Source organism: Sylvia atricapilla, chromosome Z, assembly GCF_009819655.1.
Source record: "Sylvia atricapilla isolate bSylAtr1 chromosome Z, bSylAtr1.pri, whole genome shotgun sequence".
In the NCBI taxonomy this organism is placed as follows: Eukaryota; Metazoa; Chordata; class Aves; order Passeriformes; family Sylviidae; genus Sylvia; species Sylvia atricapilla.
In genome coordinates, this window is record NC_089174.1 from 12,387,077 (window position 1) to 12,413,602 (window position 26,526).

The 26,526-nt window shown below is 39.9% G+C and overlaps 1 protein-coding gene across 2 annotated transcripts in view; it reads left to right on the forward strand.

The window, feature by feature from the left end:
- Positions 1–26,526, forward strand: part of XRCC4 (X-ray repair cross complementing 4) — a 128,156-nt gene that overhangs the window by 87,398 nt on the left and 14,232 nt on the right. Inside the window, exon 7 of one of the 2 annotated variants that reach the window (XM_066339312.1) lies at positions 4,663–4,819. The exons of the other annotated variant lie outside the window; for it this stretch is intronic. Within the exon in view, the coding sequence (XP_066195409.1) occupies positions 4,663–4,714 (52 nt within the window). The 3' untranslated portion in view covers positions 4,715–4,819. Of the gene's footprint in view, positions 1–4,662; positions 4,820–26,526 lie in introns of those variants that run through there. 2 annotated transcript variants of the gene reach the window in all.

The window sequence follows — 26,526 nt, forward strand, 5'->3', positions numbered from 1 at the left end:
TATAATTAAATTTATTTCTTTATTAACCTGAAAAAAAACCCTAAAGGAGTAATCTATCTTGAAGTATACAGTAGCAATTCCATATTCCAGCTGTATGTTAAGCTTACAGGAGAATTCCTTGATGATGCCAACTCTGAAGTGACTGCTTTTTATTTTAACACCCCTTGATTTCACAAGAATTTTGCTGTAGATATTATTGCACACAAATAAAATTAAGAAGTGCAAGGCTTCTCCACCGGGCAAATATTGAAGAAAAAAAAATGTAATATGTTGACAATAAATACCTTTTTATTGGGTAAATAAGACAAGGTCCTGGATGAATGATGACTGATAGGTGGTAAAGCTTTCTGCTGTTTAATTATAGATGAACTGACACTGCGAGGAAAGAGCAGATGTGTGAGAAGGGCTTAGGCAGCAGCTTCAGTTTTATTAAAAAGCACTTCAGAAGAAAACTTAATTATACACAGGCAGTGGATGGATATAGATGGGGACAGAAAATGTCTTGGTCTGTTGAGAGATGGCATTAAGCAAAGTGGCAGGAGGGCAAAGGTTTAGAGCCTGATGATTTCCTGCCTCTTTCCTGGAGCTCAGGTTGTGTCTGGCTGCTGGCTGGACCTCTCCATCCCTTTGTTCCCACCGGCACACCTTCGAAAACAAGGCTGCCAATGTTCCACCTCACTGGGAGGTTTCCAAAGTGACAAGTTGTGACTAAATTTGAGAGGTATCCGTCTTGTGCAAATTCATACTTTCTGGTGCTGTGAAGAGAGTAGGAATATTAGCCCAGTCACCTTTCCCAGTAGAAGTCCTTCTTCTTCTTGACTGTTTCAGGCAGTATAGACTATCCTGTATCAATTATAGGCTATCCTCTGGAGTTCTTTGGAGCCAGAGGGCAAGATGATGAACTTTGTCTGGTTAAAAGAGATAAAGGAATGAGGACTTAGCTGAGCCATGGCTGGATCTTCTTCCTGCTTGCCAGATCAAGTCAAGCTTGGATGATTTTGGGGGTCAGTGGCAACTTTGGGCTGAAAAAGTCAGGGCTATTCAACCTGGGGAAGGTAACTTTGTGTGGAGACCTAACTGCCTTCAGGACTGGAGGAGCTGCAGGGAAGCTGGAGAGAGGACTCTTCATCTGGAACTGGAGTGGCAGGACCAGAGAGAATGAGTTCAAGCTGACAGAGGCAGGGCTAGGCGGGATACTGGGAAGGAATTGCTCCCTGGGAGGCTAGTGATGCCCTGGCACAGGGTGCCCAGAGAAGCTGTGGCTGCCCCTGGATCCCTGGCAGTGTCCAAGGCCAGGTTGAAGGGGGCTTGAAGCAGCCTTGGACAGTGGAAGGTGTCCCTGTCTGTGGAACACACATCCCAGCAAGAACCTACATGGGATTTAAGGTCTCTTCCTACCCAGACCAATCTGGGAGTCTGTGATTCTATGAATTGTAGAGAAATAATCTACTCAATCTTTTATGTCTTTAACTTAGGCCAGTCAAGCCTTCCATCCATCCAACTGAAAATTAAGATATCTGCTAGAGTACTTCTTAATTCTGAATTAAAATTTATTTTTAAACTGTGAAACCATCACTGGAATATTTATGCATTTTCTTTTTTGGCTCACAATCTATTAATTAACAGTGTGCACTTTGAAATAGACACTTCTTTTTTGCTTTTCTATTTCAATCCTTATCTTTTCTTCCTCATACCTCCAGCCTGTTGAGTACGCCTACTGCTTCCCCCTGAAGCTAATGTTAAGAGAATTTAAATTTCAAATTACTGATAGAAGTGGATTCCTGTTCAAACAAGGCATATCAATGTTCTCAAACACCTTGATGAATTATGCATTCAGAGGGCGTTTGATCAATGAAATCTTTCGTGTGTTTTTATTTATAGTCTCTTTCCCATCAGTGGAGTTGTCTTCTACTTAATCTCTAAAGCCCAATCTGACAATTGCTGTGGTGTTTCAGGTATTTTATACACTTACCTCTGAAATACAAAGAACAGATTAATAAATACTGCATGCATGACATATGGTCCCTAGACTTATTAATCAACACAGAAGGTTAATTGTTTGCATTCAGAAGCATTCAGAAAAACAGGTATTTTCCCTGGAAGGCACTGAAGAGATCTTTGATTTTATTGTACCTTGTATTCAAGTGCTCTGTACAATTAATAGCGACATTAAATGGTGGAAAGGTGTTTTAAAGGTATCTTCATAGCTTTAACCAGAAAGAAAGATTTCTTATGTGTCCATTTGATGTTTTACTAATTAAAAAAAAAATCACATGCAGCTCATTATCTGAGAAAAATATATACTTAAGCGTAAGAGAATGGGTCTCTAGAAAGGGGATCAATTGGATTAGGGAAAAAATTCTTTTCAATGGACACGTGATCAATATACTGTGATTAAATGGATAAGTATAGGTATCTACTGAGTCTGAAATAAATGTTTTTAGATGCATGGGCCCAGCCTCCACACTTAGTCTCATCAATTGCAAAAATCATTTGAAAGTGGGATACTTTTTTAGCCTTTGAACGGTTTGTTTATACATTCATCAGTCAGGAGCTACTGCAGAGGGCTCACCTGCCAGAATCCTTCCACAGGGCTTCCAATTTCCTGGTTTTTTTAATCACCCTGTGTCATTGTGTGTGTGGCGCCCTGAGGATTTCAGTCAGAAAACAGGTGAGCCTAAAACCACTAATTGTGGCAGACTAAATCCCCTGATATTTCAGAAGGCAGCTCTGATGTTGCACAGCACCGTAAATACATGGAAGCTGATGTATTTTTACTTTAGTGGGCTGAAATTTAAATTTCTTATTGTACATTCCACAGGATCTGCTCTTGGCAGGTGGCTTTGCTGTGTAAGAAAACAACTGACCGAAACTGGAAGTTTGCAGCTCTTGGATAACTTGCAGAGTTTTAGAAAAGATCTTCTTTGGTTAGGAATCACAGAATATCATGAGCTGGAAGGGACCCATCAGGATCATCCAGTCCAACCCCTGGCCCTGCACAGACCCCCCCAACAATCCCACCTTGTGCCTGAAAGCATTGTTTAAACACCTCCTGGAGCTCTGGCAGCCTTTGCCCTGTTCAAATTCTAAGCAAAATTGCATCTGTATTTCTTTTACGTAGCATGACTTTTTTTGTTTGGCAAATAAAAAAGGTATTTTGTTATTCAACATGAAAGATAGTAATGGAAAATGGAATTACTGATCTCGCTTTCTGTGGTCACAGCAATGATTAGGATTTGCATCAGAAGATAACTTTGTAAAGATGCAGTCTGCAAAAGCTTAAAGCCAGCCCAAAAGGCAGTGACAACAACATTAATTCATCCTAATCTGGAGTTTAGCATATGGCATGCATTCAGGTGGATGAGAACAAGGGAAGATGGGAAGCTCTGTGGCTCCCTGTAGGACTGTGAAGACCCAGGTTTGTCTCTGAACAGTTGTATCTTGAGAAACCTCCCCTTCTCAGAAGGCTGAACTGGGCAGGAATGTGTCTCCTTTCCAAGGGAACGGTTTTTATTGCAGAATATTGAAGCACAGGCTGTACTTTTGGTGTGGATAGGAGCAGTTGTGGTGACATCCAGGACAGGAGGCTAGGATGGTGCATGGTGAGGACATCAGCACCTGTATGATGCCCTGTTAACCTACCAGCTGGAACAAAACTGGGCTTAAATATTTGCGTTACTGCTTTGGGTTAGTGGAAGCAGAACGACACAAGCAGTGCACAAAAAATGCTGATGACAGGCAGCATTTTGCTTGTGGTACAGCTGTAAGGAAGTAGTGAGTTCTCAAATATGGATTATCTTTGAATTTGTGCTTGCTGGTAATCCACTGTAATTCCCATTAAACAAGCATTGTGAACAGCCTATTGTTTTGAGAGGAGTTAAATGAGGGCCTTAATGAGTTAAAAATGTACCACATTTATCTGTGGAGGAAAAGCTTTCATCTTCACTCCCTCAGGTCCCAGTGCCCTCCTGGGGAGAATGGCCACCTGCTGAATTGACCAGAATGAAGTGCTGAAAATTGTTTAATAGGAGGAGAAGCAATTTTTCACTAATCTGTGTCAGGCTTGCCAGAGGTGATTTCTCAATCTGAGCTGCAGCTATGGGGCTCAGAGGGATGGTGAATGAAAATGGGCAGGTGGAATTATTTAGCATAAAACCTGCTTCCCAGGAGCTGCCTTCCTAGGAGGGAGGTTCTGGAGGGCAAAAGTGCTGTTTAGGCATGTATGTCCCCTTGACCATCAGTGGAAGGAAGATGTGTAATCATCCATGACTGGCAATTTTTTAAAAAAACTCTCTTCTTTCACCTTCCAAACAAACTGTTGGAATAAGAAGTTTGAATTTCAGAGTGAGTGTAATGAGGTCAGGGCAGCTGCAGAACACTAATCATTCTTCAGAAAAAGGCCACTCTGTGCTCTCAGTGTGAAACATTTCCCGGCCTCAGACATGCATTTTATCCCTTTTTTGTCTGGCTTTTGCAAGTGGATGGCTTAGTCATCCTGGAATTAACAGTTCTTGTATTCTAGACCTTGCTGTAAGCTTGATTACATAGGGAAATTATTGCAAAATAAGCTATTTGTTTAATCAGTGAATTTAAAGAGCAGTGGTATTGCACAAGTTCCTGAATTACACTCTGACTTCACAATTATCCCTTTTTATGCTGCAGCTCCCCCCAGCTCCAGAGGAAGCAAACCCAGGCCCTGTGGATGCTCCCTTAGCGCGGGAGTCTCCACCTGAGGGATTGTTCTCCTGTTGCTCTTCCTGTGTGTTTGGAAAATAGAAAAGTCCTGACTGTCTCAAAACCTTAGAAGAATGTTATTTTATCCAGTCAGTACATATTCTGCTGTATTGTCTTTCCAATACTCTTAATTTCTTGCGGGGGAGGGGGGTGGTGAGGTGGAGTTTCAGCCTGATCAGCTTTGAGAAAAATTGTCGCTGGAGCAAAGAAACTAGATAATTTTTCTTGTTGAGAGCCAAAGTAATTTGATTTCAACTTTATTTCAGCTTTATTTCAGGGGCTGGGTTACATTAGTAAATTCATCTGTTCTATGTGTTAACTGTTACTATGGGATTCAGCTATCTGATTCTGTACTTTTTAATATTTCTGCAGCTTAGCCCACAGGATTGCAGCAGCAGCTAAAGTGAATAACGTTATAGGGCAGGATTTGTGCTGCTGCTCAGCCTATATGCAGCACAGCTGAAAAATAATGTGAAAAGTCTTGAAATTATTATGGAAAACATGAAGAGTTCTTATGAGAACTGCAGGCTCCTGAAGCACAAGAAACTGTACCATATGTGAGGCTGGCAGAGAAAGGTTTTTGGGGACAATATACTCCTTGGAGGAGCTAGTCCTGACAGTTTATCAAAGTCATAAAGCAAGACAAACTGGGAAAAGTAAACAGAGCGACAGAGCCACCTTTGTTGGGGCAGATTTGGAATACAATGGCTCATGTTGTTGTTGCTTCCTGAGTGATCCTGCCCCATCCCTGCTAGCCAAGAGCTTTTAATGTGCCTGATTACCCTATTTTTCATCTCACTGCCCCTCTCCTCAGGTGAGGTGAGAGGGGGGCATGAAATAACAGAGTCCCACCCAAAGCCGAGGCTGCTGCACTGAAAGCTTTTCCATAAATTCTCCATTTTCTGTGCACTTGTCTCACAGACATGCCAGAATTCTGGTCAGGACCAGTAGAGCACAAGGTTCACCAGCTCCTTAAGACTAGGTTTTTAATGATGTTTTATTCCTGTGGATGCAGGGAGATGTTTTCTGGGATAGCTGTGTGTGCCTTAGCTCCTGGGTTCTTGGGGGGACGATTTGCTGTGCTCACTCAGCCTGTAAGGAAAGAAATAAACCTGTAACATCTGCAGAGTTGTAAACATCTTCAATAAAAAATTGTGTTGCTAAGTATCAGGAGTGAAGGTTTTCTTCAGTCCTGTAGGCCTCATCTCACACAGAAATTACTATAAAGCCTTACATGCCCGGAGAAATGTGCCTGTGGTTATTTTCACCCCTTAGACACGCATTCTGTAATGGTATTCATGATTAGAAATATTCTGTTTTCAATATACAGAAATCCTTAAAAAGGCAGAAGAGAGAAAATTTAGATAGGGAAAAAAAAAAAAGGCCAGCATATGTTACATATTATTTAGAGATCATCTGGAACATCTTTGCTCTCTCCAGTAAGAGTTAAGAAATTTTCTTCCAAAATAATTTTGCTGTTGTAAGTATTCTGCCTGCAGGCAAATTACAAAACTTGCTGCTCTGAAGAGAAAGAGGACCTGACACTTTTATGCTTTCATGGCTTTGGCAATGGATTGTGCATGGGGGATGCAGGAAGGAATAAAGGAAGAGGTGCATTTCCTTCTTTTCTTACACATTGTAGAGTTGAAGGCAAAAATCTAACATTCTGACGTCCTGCAAGGCACTCAAAACCTATAATCTTTGCCTTCTCTGTAGCTGCTTTTTTTTTTTTTTTTTTTTTTTTTTTTTTCGGTTGGCTTGAGTATTAGCAGCTAATTGTAATTAGAAAGTCATATTTGCAAATGCAGTAAGTTGAGTAAAACCAGAAACTACAGCTCTGGAGGGAGGACCAACCAAGCAGCAACAACCACAAAACCGAGCTCGGTGATGCTCCAGAGCCCTGTTCCTGTTTCCTGGCGGTGCAAGTGGAGGCTGGGAGCTGCCTGCTGCTCCCTTGCTACTCTAAAGTGCAGCAGTGAGCTGTAAAACTGATCCAATGAAAGCCCCTTAAGGTCTAGTGGGCAATCACCAAAACAAAAGGTAGAGTTTTCTTTCAGCCCACCAGCACAACGTTTCTTTGATTAGACAGCTGAACGTCCGAGTAAATAAAGGAAGAAGATCATCACTTGCTCTTACTTTGGGAGCAATTAATAGTCCTTTGATAACAGACTATTTCCTTTTTTCCGGCTTTTGCATTGCCCTTCGTTTCCTTTTGCTGGTTAAGCACTCTCAATAGAGTTTCGTCTAAAATTGTGGGCAGTAGAAGTCGTGATGGTTTTTATAATTTCCAGGTGATTAATTTTGTTTCGTTTGGCTGGGGAGTTTTTTGCTTTTGTTTTTGTTTTGGGGTTTTTTTCTGTGTATGTGGGAGACAAGGGTTATGTTTCTCAAAAGAAAAATATGAAAGGTTTTCTCACGTTATTTTTTACTTTTCTCCCTACCTAAACACAATTAGGCTGAAATGTCTTGTACCTCTTGGATGGAAAATTCAGTAATTTCATATTGTTCCATTAGGCATCTATTTATTTCTTTTGATGTTAGATAGTTCCTGTATATCTCAATGGATTAAGAAAAAACAGGTGGGGGTGAATTAAGAGAAAATTCCAACTGGATATGTTTCTGGAATCAAGAATTACTCTGGAAAGCACATGTTTTTTCTTCCCTATTGAATGATACTTTTTTGTTAAAATTGTGCTTAACATCATACATCAAAGGATTTCAATATTGCAACCCCCATAAAATAAAATAAATTGTCATTCTCCTTATTACTGGTGATGATACTGTGAAAAACAAGGTTCACTTTTTATGTAAATTTTAAGAAATAGGTTTAATAAAAAATAAGACAATTAGGAGATAAAAAAGCAAAGTACGGCCGGCCGGGTGACTTGGCACTCAGCCAAGTCCACACCCTGCTATTTCAGGGACTTTCTTTAAATACCCTTTCTGTTGTATCTGTCTGCTGAATATTCATATTTTTCCATAAACTAGTTTCCATATTCCTGGGACTGTTTCGCATGGCCCCTCCTTGGGTCCGCCTTTTTAGAGCTGCGTGTTTCTTGGCTGTGTCTTCATTATCACCTCCAGATTGGGCCTTGGTCCGTGCTTTCTTCAGATGGGAGATGCTGATAGTTGGTGTATCAATAGCAGAGTCTTCTTCACATGTTCACTGGATGTTATCCCGGCCAAACAGACAGTTTAAGCATACTATATCACTACTACCACTATGCCTAATTTTGTTTTACTAACAGCAGAAATAAAAACTTTTATCCTTACCACAAAGTTATTAATCATATAGTACACATCTTCTGAAAAGCCAACTTAATAATAAGCATTTATAACAATACTACTTCTGCAACAAAATTGATAGTTAGCAATCATGCATAATTAAATTTATAAGTTTCTCTGCAGCTGTGCATTTCTTTCCAGTCTTCCTGTCCCAATTAGATGCCCATTCCAGGACTTTTCTTTTTCTTGAAAACATGGGAAATTTTTCTTCAGTGTTTCAAATAGCTCTAGAACTGATAATTTTGTCCTTAATTCATTTGCATGCAGCCTAAATTGACTTGTGTGATTTAGCCCTGGCATAAGGGCTATTTTCCTCTCACAGTAGTGGTATAGAGTTATAAGCTTTTAATTTATTTCGTTGTTTACCTAAGTTTTTTTTTTAATAGCTCTGATTCTGTAATTTCATGGAGGATATATTTATAATCTTCAACGTTATGTAATATTATCAAGAGGGAGCAGCCATAGACTAAGTCCCTCTCAGATTTGTGTCTATGCTTGAACAACGGAGAAGTGGCAGCTTGTTGATTGTCGAGAGGGAAATGCAAGCAAACAAGGCTCTTCAGATGCAAATTAAACTGTTCCTGCCAAAATCCTGAAATTAAGCACAGCAGACCAGCCCATGGGCTGCAAAGGGGCATTTAGTAACCGTGCTCCATTTCACTCCTCTTTTTCCTGTGAACGTGTGGATTTCTGGCCATTATCTCAGTGAGCTGTGGGTGGAATATGGTTCCTGAATCCACCCTCCTGCAGTTCTTACCTTTCTTGAAAAGATAAATCACAGAAGCAGTCTTTTCAAAACAGTAAATATCCATACTGAAGTGACAAGGCTTTACACTCAAAGCTTGGCATGGTCTGGAATCGGTACAAGGATCCAGCTGATAATGCTTAATTTAGCACCAAGTGTGAGGTTTTAGGTTTGGTGTAGCCAGAACCAGGCTGACAGGTGATCCAGGTGTGGCTCAATGCTTGTGGTCAGGTTTGGAGATGTTCTCTGCCCACTGTTTTTGTGTGGATGGGCCAAGCAGCCTTTTGAAAAGGTTCACGTCATGCAAGAACATCCTCATCGTTCCTCCTTTTTTGCTAATTTATCTTCATTTTTTTCTTCTTCTTCTTCTATTTCTTTGGCTTTCTGTCTTTATGGCAAGGAGTTTTTAATGTTCCACAGGTTTATTGCCATGAGATGACTAATGTTGGAGCAGTGCTGGGACCAGATCACCCACTTTGAGGGTAAAACAGAAGGTGCCTCTCAATTCCCCTGTGCCGGAGTAACAGGGCTTTGAGTCACCCTGACTCATCCTTCACCCCCTTAGAAAGCCCAGACCTACAGCACAGGAGAGGCAGAATTCATGATTTGTTTCTTGTTTAGTTTTCTTATTTGTTTTATTTCTTCATTACTTATCAGGCCTAGAATTACTGGTCCCATAAAAATAATAAACATTTGTTTCTTCCCGCAGTGAGTACAACAACCCCTGCTGCTGCAGCCCTCACCTTATGGCAGGGATTTAAAACAAAAATCAACACAGAATCCTTCTGTTTGGAGGGATGACTCCCACTCTGTCTCCTTCTTTCACTATAAGAGAACACAAGCCCTTGCTGATAGCCTTTATCAACTTCTAAAAGCCTTTCCAAGCAGCTTGCCTTTTTTCCTCTCCCCCGCCTTTTTTTTTTCTTCTTTTTTTCTTCTGTGTGTGTGTGTGTGTGTTGGTTTTGCTCTTTCCTGGAGAAAGCTTTTAACCAAAGCTCTGCTTCCCAAACACCATAATTCACCAGCTCATTGCAATGACACTGATTTTGTCCTATGTTTTTTATATTTCTTCTGTGAAACAAGGCTCAATTCTTGTCTCTGTTTCTGACAGGTAACATCTGATACCTTTAAGGAATGAAATGGTTCCCTTAATCAAGTGGAAGGAACATTTTTTTAACTGCTGCCACAAAAACTGAGTCTTTAAAAGGATTGAATACTTCAGGGAAATGCTGGAGCTGAAGGCATATATTTGAATGCCTGATGATATTGAGTTACTGATGGATGTTATAAATAGCATTTGTTTCAGTGTCCCAAGGTGTTATCCCAGCAGCAGTTTTGGTGAGGAAAATTACTATTTCTTTTAAACACTGAGTATTTATGAAATAACTCACAGAGATCAGTGCTGGAGAATTAATTAATTGCAAAGTTTTAAAACTCAAAACGTTGGCAAGGAGTTGATTGTGGATGTTAATAAAAATGTGGGAGTGCTGTTTGAGTCATATTTTGGAATTAGGCAAACTTAGGTTTTACTGTTACCGTTGTGTTTTGATATTTTCCAGGAAAGACACGAACTGTGAAGATAAGGACTATTTTTGTGTTCCAAATTTTTTGAAACAAATATAGCACCCTGAGAAAAACCTATCTTAGCCGACATACACTGAAAGAACATATTTTACTTGAGGTATTCTTATTCTTTATGGTGGTATCAATAATGTCACCATAAAATCTTCCTATTAATATTATATTATTTTTATATGAATACTTTTCTCTCAGTTCTTTTCTGGGTTGTTCCCCAGTTCCACATTCAAAACTTAAGAAGAACATGCTTTCCTAGTCCATAAAAGGAGTAAACTACACCCAAAATTTTGATTTAGTTTGGTTTTTTCTTACTTATCAGGAAATCAGTAGGACTTAGTCCAATCTAAGACTACCAAAAAAAAAAGCAGTAACACTTGTACTGATCTGATGGATCTGTTGGAGGGTGTACTGTCTACACATTCACTGTATAATTAACAATTAATAAGGCTGTCTATAATACATAAATTACAGCATATAATTTATGTAATAAATAATCATTGTGGTGGACCTTTAAATGTAGCTTGTTTTTGTGAAAGCTTGGTTCTCGTTAGCACTTTTTATTTCACTTTTCAACAGGCGAGAAATTTCCCTCTTCAGTTCTTCCTAAGAAGGTACTCTTTGCAGCTCCAGCCGTTCCACTTGTCAGGTGTAATATCAACATCAGGGAATGTATTCCCATCAATATTAGGAATCTTATCAGCAGCTTGTAGTTCTGCTTTTGTCATCATTGATATCTATTTTTTAATCAAAGCTTTTATTAGTTGAAAAGTCTGCAAAAGTAGGTCACTTCTTAGTTTCACAACTAAAACCTTTTCGTTAGTGTATAAGAATTAAAAATAGCTTTGCACTTTTCTAACAATGCCTTTACATGTAAAGTGTTAAGGATTAGTGTAACAGTAGTGGTTCATGCCAGTTTTTTGTATTTTTGTGCTGAAAGGTGAGAATTATAGGCTGCCTTAAAAGGTGAAATGAAGGTGTTAAAAATATTCATGTCAGTCTGCACAGGTCATTTGATTTCCAGAGTTGGTAACACAGGGCATTTTTACTTAAATATTAAAAAAGTCTGTTTTATTTGTGTGCCCTCACTGGATCTGATATTTCAGCTTATGTAAATGAGTGAAGCTGATGAGTATGTTAATTGGCATCAACTGAATGACTCTGACTCTGACTTGAATGTTTAAGTGAATTTTTTTAAAAAAATAGACTAATGAGGCAAGCAGGTAACACAACTTCCAGGCCATTTTAATTTTTTTTTAACACCTCCAATACAACTTACGTCAAATGGAGACCCTCGTGGCAGGGCCTTGGACTAAATAACTCGAATAAAACTCTGTTCCAGCCCAAACCATTGCATAATTCTATGAAATATTATTCACAATATTACGCACCTGGCAGCCAGTTCAGTTGCTTTCACCAACAGAATAGATACAGACATTAATTCCTTCTCTTTTTCTGCTGGACTATTTTATTTCTTCAGTCATCACCCTGCAAAGCATTATTAAAATTGTATTTTTTCACTGTGTGGTTCAATACCTGTAATCTAACTGGCTTCTTGGTGGTAACTTTCCGTCAGTGAGGCAGCTCAGGTACACCCTGAATTTTGGGGCAGTGCACAAAATTTTGTGTATTATCCCCATCTTTGATATAAAGGGAAAATGCAACCTAAATTTCAAATGAGTAGTATGGTCAGAGACTGTGACTGAAAACAGAAATTTTTTTGGTTTCTCATAAGTGTGAAAATACAATTAACCAGGTGACACTATGTATTATAAAGAATTATTACTCTGTAATCCTCATTGTCTCAAGGTAACGCCATTTACTGTCTGCAATGAGGAAGATGGTTTTGAGCATTTTCATTCTTCCGAGACCAAAATGTATACTTCAGTGTGAACAAAGACAGTCCATATCCAAAACAAAAATACTTTGTAAGGAGAAATTGCTAGTGATGCTATTTTTTTTTTTAATTTCAATTACTGTTGTGCTTTTAATTTACATTTTTGTAGCATAGAAATATTCAACAATGCTTTCTAGGGTCATTAAGCTTCTATTTAGTAGGTCCACCTCTGGGATTGGGATGAGTGACAGCTCATAAAATTCAGAGTCACTAGAGACCTCTGTGTATGATTGACATGAAAAGCATTGAATTGGTTGATTTTTAAGTGTGTTTTTAGAGGTGATGAGGTGATGCATTTTTAAACTGGGTTCTCTCATACGTTGTGTGAAATACTCTTAGTTTCTTTTTACTTCACATCAGAATCATTTGTGGCCCTTAAAATAACTAATGGAAAGCATAAAAGGGGTGTAGACTGCATATATTTCCAGGGGGAGGGAGGGGGGGAAAAGGGAAAGAAACACCCTTGTTGAAGGTGCTTTTTTTTCATTATTCTGAAGTGGATAATTGTTTCATTACCCAAATGCTGCAACTTCTGTTGTCTGCTGGGTTGTTTTTCCTGGGATTGCAGGGAGTGCATGTGGGTGTGACACATGAGGGGCCTCTGTCCCCCCAGCAGCAGCACAGCCTTGGTTCATCAGTGGGGAGAAAGAAGTGTTGATGTCTTAGGATTTTAGTTTTTATATTTTTCATATATTTGTAATCCTGCAATTCTTTGGTGTAAAATTCTAAACTCCATATACAGTGTTAGCTGCTGCTTTCCCATTTTGTCAGAACAGTTCCTCTCTAGGCCTGGGAATCAGGGGCACCTCACTGTCTCGGACCCTGAGAAATGAAAACAAAAGTGAGTTGGGGGGAGCAAACTTGGGCTAAATGACTTCATTACCTGAAGCTGTAATTGGAAGATTAACCCCCAATATGCAAATGGACCAAACTTATAAAAGTGTGAAAATCTGTGACCCATCATCCATTTTTGGGTGTAATCCCTGGGGGACCTTTGTCTGCCCAAAATGTATCTGAAGGCTCTTCAATAAATATAACAGCTTTTTATTCCTTTATTTTGTCTGTCCTCTGTTTTTAGGTAGCCCAAAAAAGGCTTCAGTGGCTGTTTGGGGAGCTTTGGCTGCCGCTGAGCACCCACCGTGCCCAAACCTTCCTCCTCCACCTCTTCCTGCAGGACTTTGGGGTGGTTCTTCTTTTTTTCCTTAAAATGTGCTCCCACCCTGCCATTGGTTTCTTGACTATCACGGTGAGCAGTGAGTGTCATGGAAGATGTGCTGTTAAAATAATTTCCATGCTGAAGAGTCATGGACAGCTGCTTAAAAACATCAGTACTCATAAACAAACCCCTGTTTTACGGAGTTTGTCATCCACTGAAATGTCAACAGCAGCAATTCTCATTAGAGAGCATAATGAGAGAGACTTGAAAATGTGGGTTTGAGTTTTTTACTGTCCTGGTGTTGTTTTGGTTAGTCTAGGTTTATGGTAGATGCTAAATGTTTGAAAATAAATCCCATGTATTTTCTCACCTAGCCATCTGAAATCAGAGCTGCAGGACACTGCAAAGTTGGCTGTTCATTAAGCCTCTGCCTTAAAACTCTGTGAGAATATCCCCCTTTATCTGTGAGTGTCTTCAGAAATGTAGTGTTTATTCTAAATAATAATATAATAGCAGTTGAATAAGTAACAGATCTGTATTACAGAGTGTGTTAGCAGTGGACTTAGTGAGAAAACAACAACATCAGGCACTTACGTTTGACTCCTTAGAACTGAGATTTGTGAAGAAGACTGGTGCATTTTGAACCAACACTGATTTTTCTTCTCTTGGTTGATAAAATCCACTGCAACTTCAGGTCAGGACAGTGCAACCCTAACTCAAACATTAGCCTCTTTTTGTATTCACTGTGCAGCGCCCTCTGAACACCCTGTCTACATTCTTGAGTCAAAACTGGTCTCCTGGGATACTACTTTTTTGATCTCCTCAGGCTTCACTGGCACTTCTCAGAGTAGTGCTACACCTGGGAGTGAGCATTTGCAAGATTGGATCTTGAACTGAGATGCATGGAAGGAGGTGTAGACCACAGCACAGGAAAGAGAAGGATGAGAGAATTCATACTGCCCAAAGTGTTTATAACAAAAGAATAATTCACTCCAAACAGATACCCCATCAATCTTTCTGTATTCCATGCAGTTTCCCATTTTCGCAGTCAGGCATCTCAATATCACTGCAGTGCTGTGGGGAAAACTCAACTCGTTGTGGCACCCCAGTAAACTCCAGCTTCATAGCAGCATTTTCAATTGTCTTGCATTTGTCTTTCAGACATGTTCTATTTCATTGTACGTATTGCCAAAGGAAAAAAAAAAAAAGTGAATTAGACCTGCCTGAATGTGTGCTGTGAATGGTTCTGTGGCAAAAATTGGGTTTTTTTGGTTTGGCTTGGTTTGTTTTTTTGCTTGTTTTGTATTTTTGTCACTCAGCAAACAAAAAGAGGCTGTTGAAGAAAAGTTTACAGGTTGCATTGTGCACCAAAAGCCATTTTGCTGTGCAATTCTGAAATCACTGTCATGCCCAAAGACAAGCAAACAATTTTGCACAGGTCTTACTGTGTTAATATAATCCAGGTGATACACAAATATGAAAAGCTATTTGCTCTTTAAACCACAGCATAAAAAAGCAATTTTCAAAACTCTTACCAATTGCCAGACATGATTATGTTCCTGCATCTATTATTTCCATTTGTCTATAGAGGGAAAAAAGGAGATTTGAAGCAAGTTTTAAATAGTATTGTTTAAAATCAGAGTGGTGTAAGTCTTTTGGTTGCAGTGCAGGGAACTACATATAGATATCTCAGCTTTTTGCAGTTTATGCTGAATATTCCTGCTGCTCTCCTGTTGCTTTCAGGGTTGCATGCATAAACATTGCTGTGTGCACTCTGATAGGCCTAAATCAGGTAAAATAAGGTTCTAGATCATGTGATTCCACCAGTATTAAAGTTGCTTTTCCCCAGCACTGTGCACCCAGTTCATTTTAAGGCATGGTGGAAGGACACTAGTGCATGATAAATCAATGTCTTTATTCAGGATAAAATTAAGATGTTAGTGCTTCCTATTTGCATGAAAATTACTCAGCCATGCAGACCACAACATTAATGAGATACAAGACTGTGACTAATGGTGTCACTGGAATTCATTGTGCTTCCTTTTGTCTAAACTCTATGATTCTATTCTCATTCTTGTTCTGCAGTGGCTGTGTCTAGAGCAGGGTCAGAGACAACCTTCTCCCACCTGTTCATGGTTCAAATCTCAGCCAACCAATCATGTTCATTTATCAAAACCTTTGCTCTTTCTGAACTGCTTCTTGAGTGCAGGAAAGAAAGGGATTCCTTCCCCATTGTTTTTCTGCACTAGCTTGTTGTTTTCACATCATCTGAGGAAGCGATTAACACAATCACATCTGGTATCAACCATGTGGCTTTCAAAAGTGTCAAAAATCATCCTGCAAAAATGTATTGAAATGTCCTACTTTTTTCCAAATGATGATTACATGTTATTATCTTTGCTCCCTGTAATCTGATTTTGGAGGGGAAAATATGAGTTCTTAAATAGTCAGTGGATGAGGCTGCTCCCTAGTCTTTGCATCAGTATCTTTTATTTGATGTACACTTAAAGTTCTTTAGCACTGGCTGTCAGATCTTGAGAGGTTGCTTCTCTCTTACCTTGGGCAGTGTTTGTAGTGCTGTTGTGGTTTGAAACCAAACCGAGTGAGAGGCTCCAAGTCAGAAATACAATTTTATGAGAAGAAAAAGGGAAAAAAAAAGTAAATGCAATAATTAAAAAAAAAAACCATTGACAGAGTCAGAATACAACTTGAGCAGGGTGATGGAAGCAGTCCAGGTGAGGTGGTTTTCCTGAAGCAGTGATCCCACAGAAAGGTCTGGTAGCTCTGGTTCTCTGGGAATCCAGTGGGTGAGGGCTGATTCTACTGTCCCAAGTCCCAGCTTATATCCAGGTGAGAATGCTTGGCTCTTCCCCCTGGGCGGAGCATCTCACAATGGGATGATGAGTCATATAGGAGGTCCTTGATGGCCCATTAAGGAGAGATAACCATCGGTGGGAGTTATCTCTGAGTCATGCAGCAAGGCATTTGATGGGCCATTAACAGAAGGCACCCCAGAGGGAAGGGGGGCCTGGGAAGAGCACTGCTCCAACAATTGGATTCATCAGTTCACGAAGATGGTGACAATATATCCTATACTACAACCCAGGACAAGTGCCCTGCTTGGTTGGGAAGGATCCCATGAACAAATAAAGGAAAACTGTCACAGTTCCAGTCTTCAATCCTGAAGTGTCTCTGAGAAGTCCTTTGTGACACAGGAGGCAGAATTCAGACAGTTCAGGGGCACAGCTCAGCAGAAATTAGGTTTTTAATAGCTTGTGGGGACTTTCTTTGCAAAGATGGCAGAATAAGATGGTTAGATTACTTCTGGAACTGCCTTAGGAGAGATCAATATGTGAGCACTCTTCCCACAACAACTGCAAGGAAAATTCTTGTAATTAATAATAAAAAAACCTTGAATTTTTGTGATGGTGGTGGTTTCAAACCATAGCTCTCAGGCAACCCTATAGGAATAAAGCACTACAATGTTTGGTGAGAAAGTCCAGTATTGATTCGGTCTGATAAAATATTTTTCTTTATCTTTTAGAGAAGCCTTGCTGCATGGATGGTATGAATAAAAGTTTGGTATTTCCAACATGTCAAGGGTCCCAACAGACACAGTTCTTTTTTGTTACAGAAACTATGTTCTCCCTCTGTCTCATTTGTTGTTGGACAATGTATATGAACAGAGAAATGGACATAGAGGCAGAAAAGTATGTCTCTGTTTTTCTGAGGCTGAGGCTCAGGCTCCTGAATAGGTATCATTGTATCCATGTCTCCTGAGGGGAAAAAAAAAAAAAACACTGCAAAAACTTCTTGGCGCCTTTTTTTTTTTTTTTTTTTTTTTTTTTTTTTTTTTCTCCCTGGTGTGCAGCCTCCTACTGACAGCTGCAGAGAGAAATGTCTTGTGGCCTTTTCATCCCTTCCTCTGGCACTGTGCTTTTCCTATCAACTGCCCCATAAATACTTTCCTGTAACTGGCACAGAGGATGCTTCTGGCCCTGGTCCTTGTTAGGAATGAGACACTTAGTGTGGTGGCTTTGAGGAAGCTGGGGGCTGGGTCTGAATACCAATCCTCAGGCTGAATTTAGGGACTTCACAGTCCCTCCTGTGCTCAGGTTTTAGCCATGTCTCACTTTTTCATGACCAGTTCATATTTAGTGCCAGAGTTCATTCTCTGTTTTCAACAGTTAGGATTTATCCCTGATCCACACCACAGGTTCTCTTCCTGTCTGTTCCCTTCCTTCCAAACCATTCTGCACCTCTATGTCTCATTATACACCAGATATCATTAATATGTTAAATAAAGCTCTTCAGATTTCCAGATTTGGCTTAAGATTTCTGTGAGACTTCTCCTTTCACAACGACAGATGAAATTCCCTGTGATGAAGGTTAAGATCAGATGAAATGGCCACAAGAAAACCTTACTTCTTGTTAAATTCATTCTGATAGACATCTCTTTCATAAGGAGGGAAGAAAGCCATGTGTATTCCATGTTCACGTTGGTCTATTTGCCATTTAATATGTTTATTTGGGATATTTCATGACAAAATTAAAATAGGTTTCTGTTTTTGTAGGTAGATGGGAAAGGTACTGATACAAGGAATTATAATTTCTAAGTAGATGGGGAAGATAGAGATACAAGGAATAACATTTTCCCATTAAAAACAACAAACCAAACCAAACCAACAAACCCCCCTCCAAAAAAACCCCACGCAAAAAGGTCTCTTGTAAAGCTTGTAAAGACATGCTGGCATGTGTGGTCTAGAACTGTGATTACCTGAATTACTGGTTTTGGTATTTTGAAAACCAAACCAAGTTAGCCAAAAAGACGCCAAACTGCACTGATTTTGAACTATGTAATCTGAGTTATGGACACTGCTATAACGCACAATGGAAATTTTTTTCATCAAAGATTAGCATGAAAATCAGAGACCATCTTTTACAGTGCTGTAATCACATTGCATGATAATATTGGTTTCATCTTAGGGAACTTTAGCCTGGTACTTTGGTTCTTGCAGGGAGTATTGCTACAGATTTTTTTTTTTTTTTTTTGTAAAGAAAGGTATAACTCGGTTATGGGTGGATGTTTAAGTTTTATACAATATGGCTTTAAACTTTTTCTGCAATTAAGGCCTAATCCAAATCACTGAGGCACATTATTAATTTTATGCTTAACTGGAACATTTTTTCAACAGGCCTATTCATCTACTTAAAACTAAGCACATGCTTAAGTGCATTGTTGAACTGGGGCCAGAGTTGTTATGCAGAAGCAAAAGAAAAAAAAAGAAAAAGAAAAAAAACCCCAACAAACAAACAAAACAAAACAAAAAAGGAAAAAAAAAAAGGTCGAATAGATAATATTCTTATTCCTGGGATTAAAATGTTCATTTGCAGAAAAGGAAGAGCTTCAATTATCTGCAGGCACAGGTGAGGCAGGAAGCTGCTCTCAGCTCTGGGTTGCTGTTCCAGGGACAGGGGATGAGACTGATGATCAGTGATTGATCCAGCAGTGTTTGCTGGAGTTCAGGCTGCCAAGAGCAGCAGCTGCTGAGGACCATGGCAAGACTTCCTCAGACACAAAAAGGCTCTGGGTCCGGAGGAAGGAGCAAAGACCTTTTCCAGTCCCACACCCCATCTACCCACAGACCATTTTTTTCTTAAGAGAAAACTAAATACTAAAACTTCTGCTTAAACCTCGCTGATTTTTAGGCTTTGTTGTTGTTGTTGTGGACAGGTAGTGACACCAGCTTCAGCGAGACCATCATGGTGGTAAATTATTAATGGAATTCCTGACTAGTTTGGGTTGGAAAAGACCTTAAAGCTTATCCCATTTCACTTGCCACGGGCAGGGACCCTTTCCACTACTTCAGGTTGCTCCAAGCCCCGTCCAACCTGGCCTTGCTGGTGATGAGATGTAGAGTAAAATATTGATCACCAATATCTGTAGGAGCTGAGTGCAGCCCTGAGCAGAGTCTGGCTCAGGAGGAGCAGGATTCCTTTGTGGAAATATGCTGGTAATGCTGAAAATCAAACCACTTAAAATTAAAGGACAGTCTGGGAAAGGAGGGCTGTCGCTTAGCTAGCAGATGTTGCATTTTTTACTTTTCCTTCTGTGTTCTCTTCCCTTTTTGTCCCTGAATTGAGCAGAACACCTACCCTGGTCCCCAGCACTGCTCTAGGGGTGCCCCCAGCTTTAAAGTTAAGTAGGTGTTAAAGTGCTTTGTAACATCAGGGAGCTTGGGCAAGAAGAGGAAGAGGCTTTTGTGTTGTAAACAGTGTAGTTGCTATGGAAACTGGTGATTCGCAGAAAACTGGAAAGAGGGGAGGAAAGAAAATAGAATTTTTTTTTCTTTCTTTCCTTAATATTTAAGTAATATCTGTGATTAGTGACCGTGCTTTCTGTATTTGTTTAGGTAACATGGTGGGCAAATATAATTGTTTTGAAAGTGCCAGGAATCCCTGAGTGTTGTTGCATGCCTTGTCTGTGAGGCAAGGATGCTTATACTTAACAATTATCTACTGAAAACAGTTGACCTCATGCTCGTGTATCCTGAGCTATTCTGCAGATTGCCACGGTTCTCATACAGGGCAATTTATGTTGTCTAATGATTTGTTAACTTTTCACTTCTTGGCCCACATTTGGCTGTAAAACCACAGTCTTGCTAATTACAAAGAATCCGTGTCTGTGTTTTCTTTACTTTGCCGTGTAGGGAAAAAAATTAAATGTTAGGGAGAGGAGTTGGGGGTTTTCAATTTTTTTTTAATATAAAATGTTAAGTGACCTGTGGCAATTTCCACAGTATTTCAATGTGTTCTCTGATGTTTAAATTAAACTTTACATCATTTGTTATAGTGACACCTGCTGCCCTTGTAATGGTTAAGTGTATGTGAGTACACAGAACCCACTTTTCAAAAAAATTTATAACTCCACTGTAAAGATTTTATTCTGTGCTGAAACTTGGCACACAGGCTTCTTGACTAGGAACAAATTATTCTTTTAAAAAAATGGGTTGGGGAGAAGTTGGTTATTCACAAGAGCTTACTGTGCAGTAAAATCAAGCTGATTTTACTGACACATTTATCTGTTTGTGCCTTTGTAACTTGGAATATGATGTTGAAATAGTGCATTTGTCCAGTTTTTCTGTCTTTAAATCTCAATTCAGGCTACTGCTTAAGTCCCTAGTGGAAATCGACCTGATTTTTTTTCTTAGTTTTCTTCTTAATAATTCTCTCTGTCACAAACAATTTGATTAAAGATTGCTCAGCAAGGAGCCCAGATGGTTTTCAGCCAGTGAGGAAGCATTCCTGGATGAAATCTTGGAAAATTCCTTTAAGGCTGTCCCAGTTTCTAGGTCTTTCAAACCTGCTGTTTGTGGAAACAGCAACAGGTGCTGTTCTTTCATGTTAAAGATGGATTTTTTTTTTTTAATAAATATTTGTCCTGGTACTGAAACACATGGGAAGGTAATCACTGCTGATAGGTACATTTGTTTTATGTAGCATTTTTACCTTTTTAAAATGGCTGCGAGCTTTCCAGCCTGTTTGCTGGAAACACCTCTGGCGTGTCTTTCACAAAAATCCCTTGCCCTTGTTGTCTTTCTGGTTGTCTTTTACTAGGAATAGTAATACGAATAAAAATTGCTTATGTTTTTTGTTTGGATAATCATGTGAATACTGGAACCACTTTTTGCAAAGCAGCACTGTATTAGTTTATCTACATAGTGCCAGGAAACAAAACCTGAAGCAAACACATGGAGGGTAATAGTCAACTACAAGCATTATAGCAGTGTGTAGAAAATGAAGCAAATGCCATTTGTGCAATCAAGGCAATGGAGTGGAACTACAACAGAGTATACTGCTGTTAAAATAATAAAATAAGCTGCCCACATCTAGTAAAATGTGCTTTCCCTTTACGTTTTGTGGATTCACATAAGTTTCTCTTGTTTCTGTGAAGACTGTCCTGAATTCCTGGTGATGTTCTGTGAATTATGCTTTTGTGTACTGTTGCCGAAGAGACTGGTGTTAAAAACCATAGACAAAACAGCAATAATGACAGAGGTATTGCAAATCTTCCCAGTGCTCCAGCTGCATCTTAGAGGTGAGAAATGCCCGAGTGAAAAAAGAATCTGTGCTGAGGTTCATCTGCAGGTTCGGTGCTAGGGTGGAGTGGGGCCTGTGGCTGCATCCTCTGGGCAACCTGGCAGGGCCAAGATTATCCCAGAGATTATCTCAGATCTGTTCCTTATACCTGAGGTGGCTGGCATTAATGTACAGCTCTGTCCCCGTGGTAACTCAGTAACCAGCAGCAGCACCACGAGCACTGGTGACTGTTTATGCAGAGTCTAGACATTTTATACGAGGTTAAGGGCTCTGTTCCCTGTTTTATAAGGGAGGCAAACACACCTTTTTTTTTTTTTTTTTTTTTTTTTTTTTTTTTTTTTTTTTTTTTTTTTTCCCTCATGGTCCTGTGATGGCATGACGGGTGCCTTGGCTTGTGCTGTGCTGCCCAAACAATCTCCAAAGTAAACAATCTGCTGGCTTTTTCGTTTGAGAGACCTGGCACAAGTGTGCCCTCCTCCACCTGCGGAAGGGGAAAGTAGAAACATACCTTGCACCAGGAACTCAGCATCACCATGGAGAGTTCAGCAAATGCAACCTGCCATGCAAAAGCATCAGGTGGTTGGATGGAATGGCTTTTTTATAGTCTTCAGAGGATTGATTTTCTGCTTTGGTCTGAAGTTTGTAGAGGGACTCTAGATAAAAAGGAAATGTGGTAAAATGCCTCATAGTAAATAGTTGTGTTGGAAAACCGTACAGGTGGAAGTGAAGATTCCCATTGTCATCCCCATTGCTCTGGAGCAATGCTTGCAGGAAATTTATCACAGTATTTCCTGAGTCAAAAATCCTTTGATTTTTGTCTCAGTCAGAATTCCTCAGTCAAAAATTCCTCAGTCAAAAACCTTTAAAAAAACCCCTGGGTCAAGTGGTAGGTGAATCCTGATACTTGCTGATTGTGCTGATCACAACAAAAACCAAATATGTATGCAAATCTCTGCATAATTCCTCAGAATTCTATGGTGAGTGATTTATTGGACTGGATCCAAGAATGCAGCCTTTTGGAAGAATAAACCTTGCCAACCTATTTAAGGCCCGATTTGACAAATTATTTGGGTTGGTTTCCTTCCTTTGTGTCCCCTGCCCCATGGTCATCATCCCCTCAGGCTTGTGCTCTGTCATAAACCCGCCAGCCATGAGCTATGAGTCCCCAAAGGCACTGTGCTGGCAGTGAAGGACGCATACCATCATCTGCCGTTGTTTCAAGGTGTTAAAATGTACAGAAATATGTTCCACTCCTTTGTGGAACAGAGCATTGGAAATGACACCCATTAAAGTCAAATGTAGGAAATGCTAGGCAGTGGAAACACAAGGTCTTTTTGTTCATTTTGTTTTTCTGAATGATTAATACCCAAGCAGCCTGAACTCACCAAACTTCATTTCATTCAGTATTGAACAATCCCCTGCACCAGGCCTTGCTGGGCAGCCAATAACTCAGCGCGACATTGTTTATACAGCAAAAATTGGTGTAAAATACACAGGCAAAGCTGCAAACTGTTCTGAGTTTCTGTTTACATTCAGTACATAAACAGCAGAGTGGCTTGGGCTGTATTTTGTGTGTGCAACACTCACATTGCAGGGCCCAACTCTTGTGTGTACACAGCCTACACATAAATATTTCCCATTATTGTATCTAGTCAGCAGTGCTTTGTTGGAAATCAAGTGCCCGTGACCAAGGGCTGTGCATAGAGTGTGTTGATGTGAAGTTTATGTGACAACAATAATGGGGCACGTTTCCCCATCACAGATAAGGACACTTAATAATTATACAGAGGTTTCCACTTTAAAAGCATTTTAGAAACATTAATTAGTGCTGGCCTATCAAGGGAAAAATAATCTGAGCCATGGATTCCTGCCAGTGAGGGGAACGTTGGAAAGCAGCAATGCCAAAAGGGACTTAAAAAGTAGTAACTGACAGCAAATTAGGCATGAATTTGGAATACTGATTTGACAGCAATAAAGACCAATTCAATTTTAGTCTAATAAGCAGAGGTCTCCTGTCACTGGGGATGCTGAGGTCTCGTTAGCAGGGAGGTATTGACAGCTGGAGGCATGGAGAGAAGAACACCATGCACAGAAAAGGTATTTGGAGCCCGGATTTATGAGGGATGAGTTTAGGTTAAATACATACAGGCTAGCTACAGTACAACAAAAGAAACATTTGATAAGGCTTGAAGAGTATCAGCATGGAGCAGAGAATGTAATATGAGAAATGAGATTAGGAAAGATGACTTGAAATGAGAAAGAGCTTTTGGACAGTATATTAAGAAATTGTCAGTTGTATTTATTGGCTTGCAAAATAGTGTTTCCAGAGGAAAAAATGAAGCAGCATCTCTGGCTGAATTTAAGTGTACTGCAGAAATACTAATAATGAGGAAGAGTTCTGGGGGAAATAGGTCAGCTTGAAAAACTCCACAGAGCTTGTTTCTCTTTACAGTCCTTTGTAAGGTAAATAAAGACCCCCTCATCTAATTCTGTACTCTGGAAAACCAGTGTAAATAGAAAAATTAATTATTTTGTGCATGCAGGAATGCCTGTGCAGCTCTAGATCTGTGTATAGATAGATGTACAAACACTGAATTCTGGCAAATTGCTCTTAGTTGTCAGGGCATCCTGACTCCTGGTTGAGCACCTTGTTTTCTCAGGAGTTATTTTTATAAAAGGCATGCTTTCCACTGGTATCACCTCATTTTCCTCAGGCGTCTTGCAATCAGGCTTTAATGTTCTGTGATGAGCTGAGCTCATCATGCTGGAAGTTCAGATTTCATTAAGGGTACCAAGGCAACCAGTTTAAGGGATACTTATTTTGCTGAGTGATGTCCCCAGCCACATTAAGGAGCATTTTCAGCTGGAGTGACCTGCTCTGATGGAAAAGCTCATCTTTGGTCTGTGGAGCAGAAGCCCTGCAGAGCAGAGTTCATATGCACGGAGGATATGTGCCACAGAACTTTTTCAGTTTCAACCACAACGTCTCTGTAGGAGAGCACAGCTGAATGTATGTTGCAAAGATGGCTACTTATTTCTTTGAATGTGAGCATTCTGTTTAATTAATTATTCAGATTTTTAGCCATATCTGGGGCTGTGACTTGTTGTGGGGTCAGATTTCCTGTGTGTTGTATGAGATGGTTTGGGCTCTGGAGCACCTCTCTGCTGGGCAAAAACTGCGGGAGCTGGGCCTGGTCAGGCTGGAGAAGGGAAGGCTGACAGGGGATCCCATCAATCCAAGGGGTGCCAGAGGATGGGGCCAGGCTCTGTTCAGTGGTGCTGGGATGAGGAGCAAGGGCCATCAAATAAAGCTCAGCAAATTCCACCCCAGCAGGAGGAAGAAGTTCTGTCCATGGAGGGGCAGAGCCCTGGAACAGCTGCCCAGGGAGGGCCTGGAGTGTCCCTCTCTGGAGACATCCCAAGCCCAGCGGGACACGTTCCTGTGTCACTGCTCCAGGGGACCTTGCCAGAGCAGGGGCTTGGGCTGGGTGAGCCTCAGACGTCCCTTCCAACCCCAAATATCCTGTGATTTGCAGCTCTTTATGGTATTTTTTTTACCTCTTTGAACCTATGGGTTCCTGTTACCAGGAGTGTTTCTTTCAATAAGATTATGATAGTCATGATAGGACTATCAGAATGAGATTCTGTCCAAAGTAATTTTTTTTTTTTTGTTCTTTCTTTACTTCAATGTACAGGATCCTGTTTTGCAGAATTACTAGAAAAAGTCATGACTTGAAGTGAGTTTGAGACTATTAGTATGAGGGACTCCACTGACCACACGCAAGAATAATAAAGTACTGGAAGAGAACAAAAAGAGGAAAAGATTTTGTCTTTCCATGACAGAAAAGAACAGGGGAAAAACCCAAAACAACACAAAAACAAAAACAAAAACCAAAAAAAACCCCAAAACCAAAAAAACCCCAAGCAAACAAACAAACAAACAAACAAAACAACAAAAAACAAAAACAAAAACCAAAAAAACAAAACAAACAAACAAAAACCAAACAAACAAACAAAAAACCACACCAAAAACCTCCATTCTAAAACCCAAAGAAACCAAAGGAAAACCCCAAGTGGGTTGCTGCTGAATCATATTCTGTTCGGGTTTCCTCAGAACATCCCTCCTTTTTCCATCCCTCCCTCCAGCAACAGAGCAGAAATATTGCTTGGTGAGATGCTGGAAGGCACAGCCTTGTCAGAATTACCAGGGGATGCTGTTTTATTTTGGTGTTGCCTAAATTCCTCCTGAGACTTAACTTTGCTGGAAAGATTCTTTCCTTTCTGACGTGCCTTCTATGAAAGCTGTGGCTGGTGGCAGCAGCAAAATTCTATAAATTTATCCATTTCAGCATCATTCCTGCCAACATGGGCACGAGTTTGTGCCTTTTCTGCTTCCAGTGCCTTTAACAATGCATCAGTGGGATGTAGAGTGGAAAGTAACAATGAAAACCAAGTGCTTTTTGCAGAGCCTCATGTGCATTGTGCCACATACACCCCCTTGGCTGATATATTACCCTCACGTTTCACTCTTGAATTAAATTCAATCATTATCTTCCGGATGAGGGGGGTTCTTTCAGTGTAAAATGTTGTTTCTTCTCTAATGCCTGTGGCTAATGCTAAGAAATTTAATGCTAAATGCACAAGAAATTTAATGGTGGGTTTGATGTAATAGTGAATTCTTTACAGTGGTTTGACAATCTCTAACAGATTCTGCAGCAGCTTTCATTCACTTAATTGTAAAATCAATTACAAATACTTTTCATTATCTAAGAAAATATATGCTCTTTGGTTGATTTCCAGAGTTTGAGGCTTTAGGACAGGAGTTATATTTTCTAAACTTTTCCTAATTTTTTTCTAATACCCTAAAGAAAATGCTTTGTCTTATTACTTGGCTAATTTCCCTGAAATGTGGAATTGTGGAATGGGGTTTTGTTTAAACAGCTCCAGACTATGTATTGTGTTAATGCAGAAGATTTTAGGAGGAGTAAACTGTGTTCCAGTAAAAATACAGCAATAAAATTTGCAACCTACGAC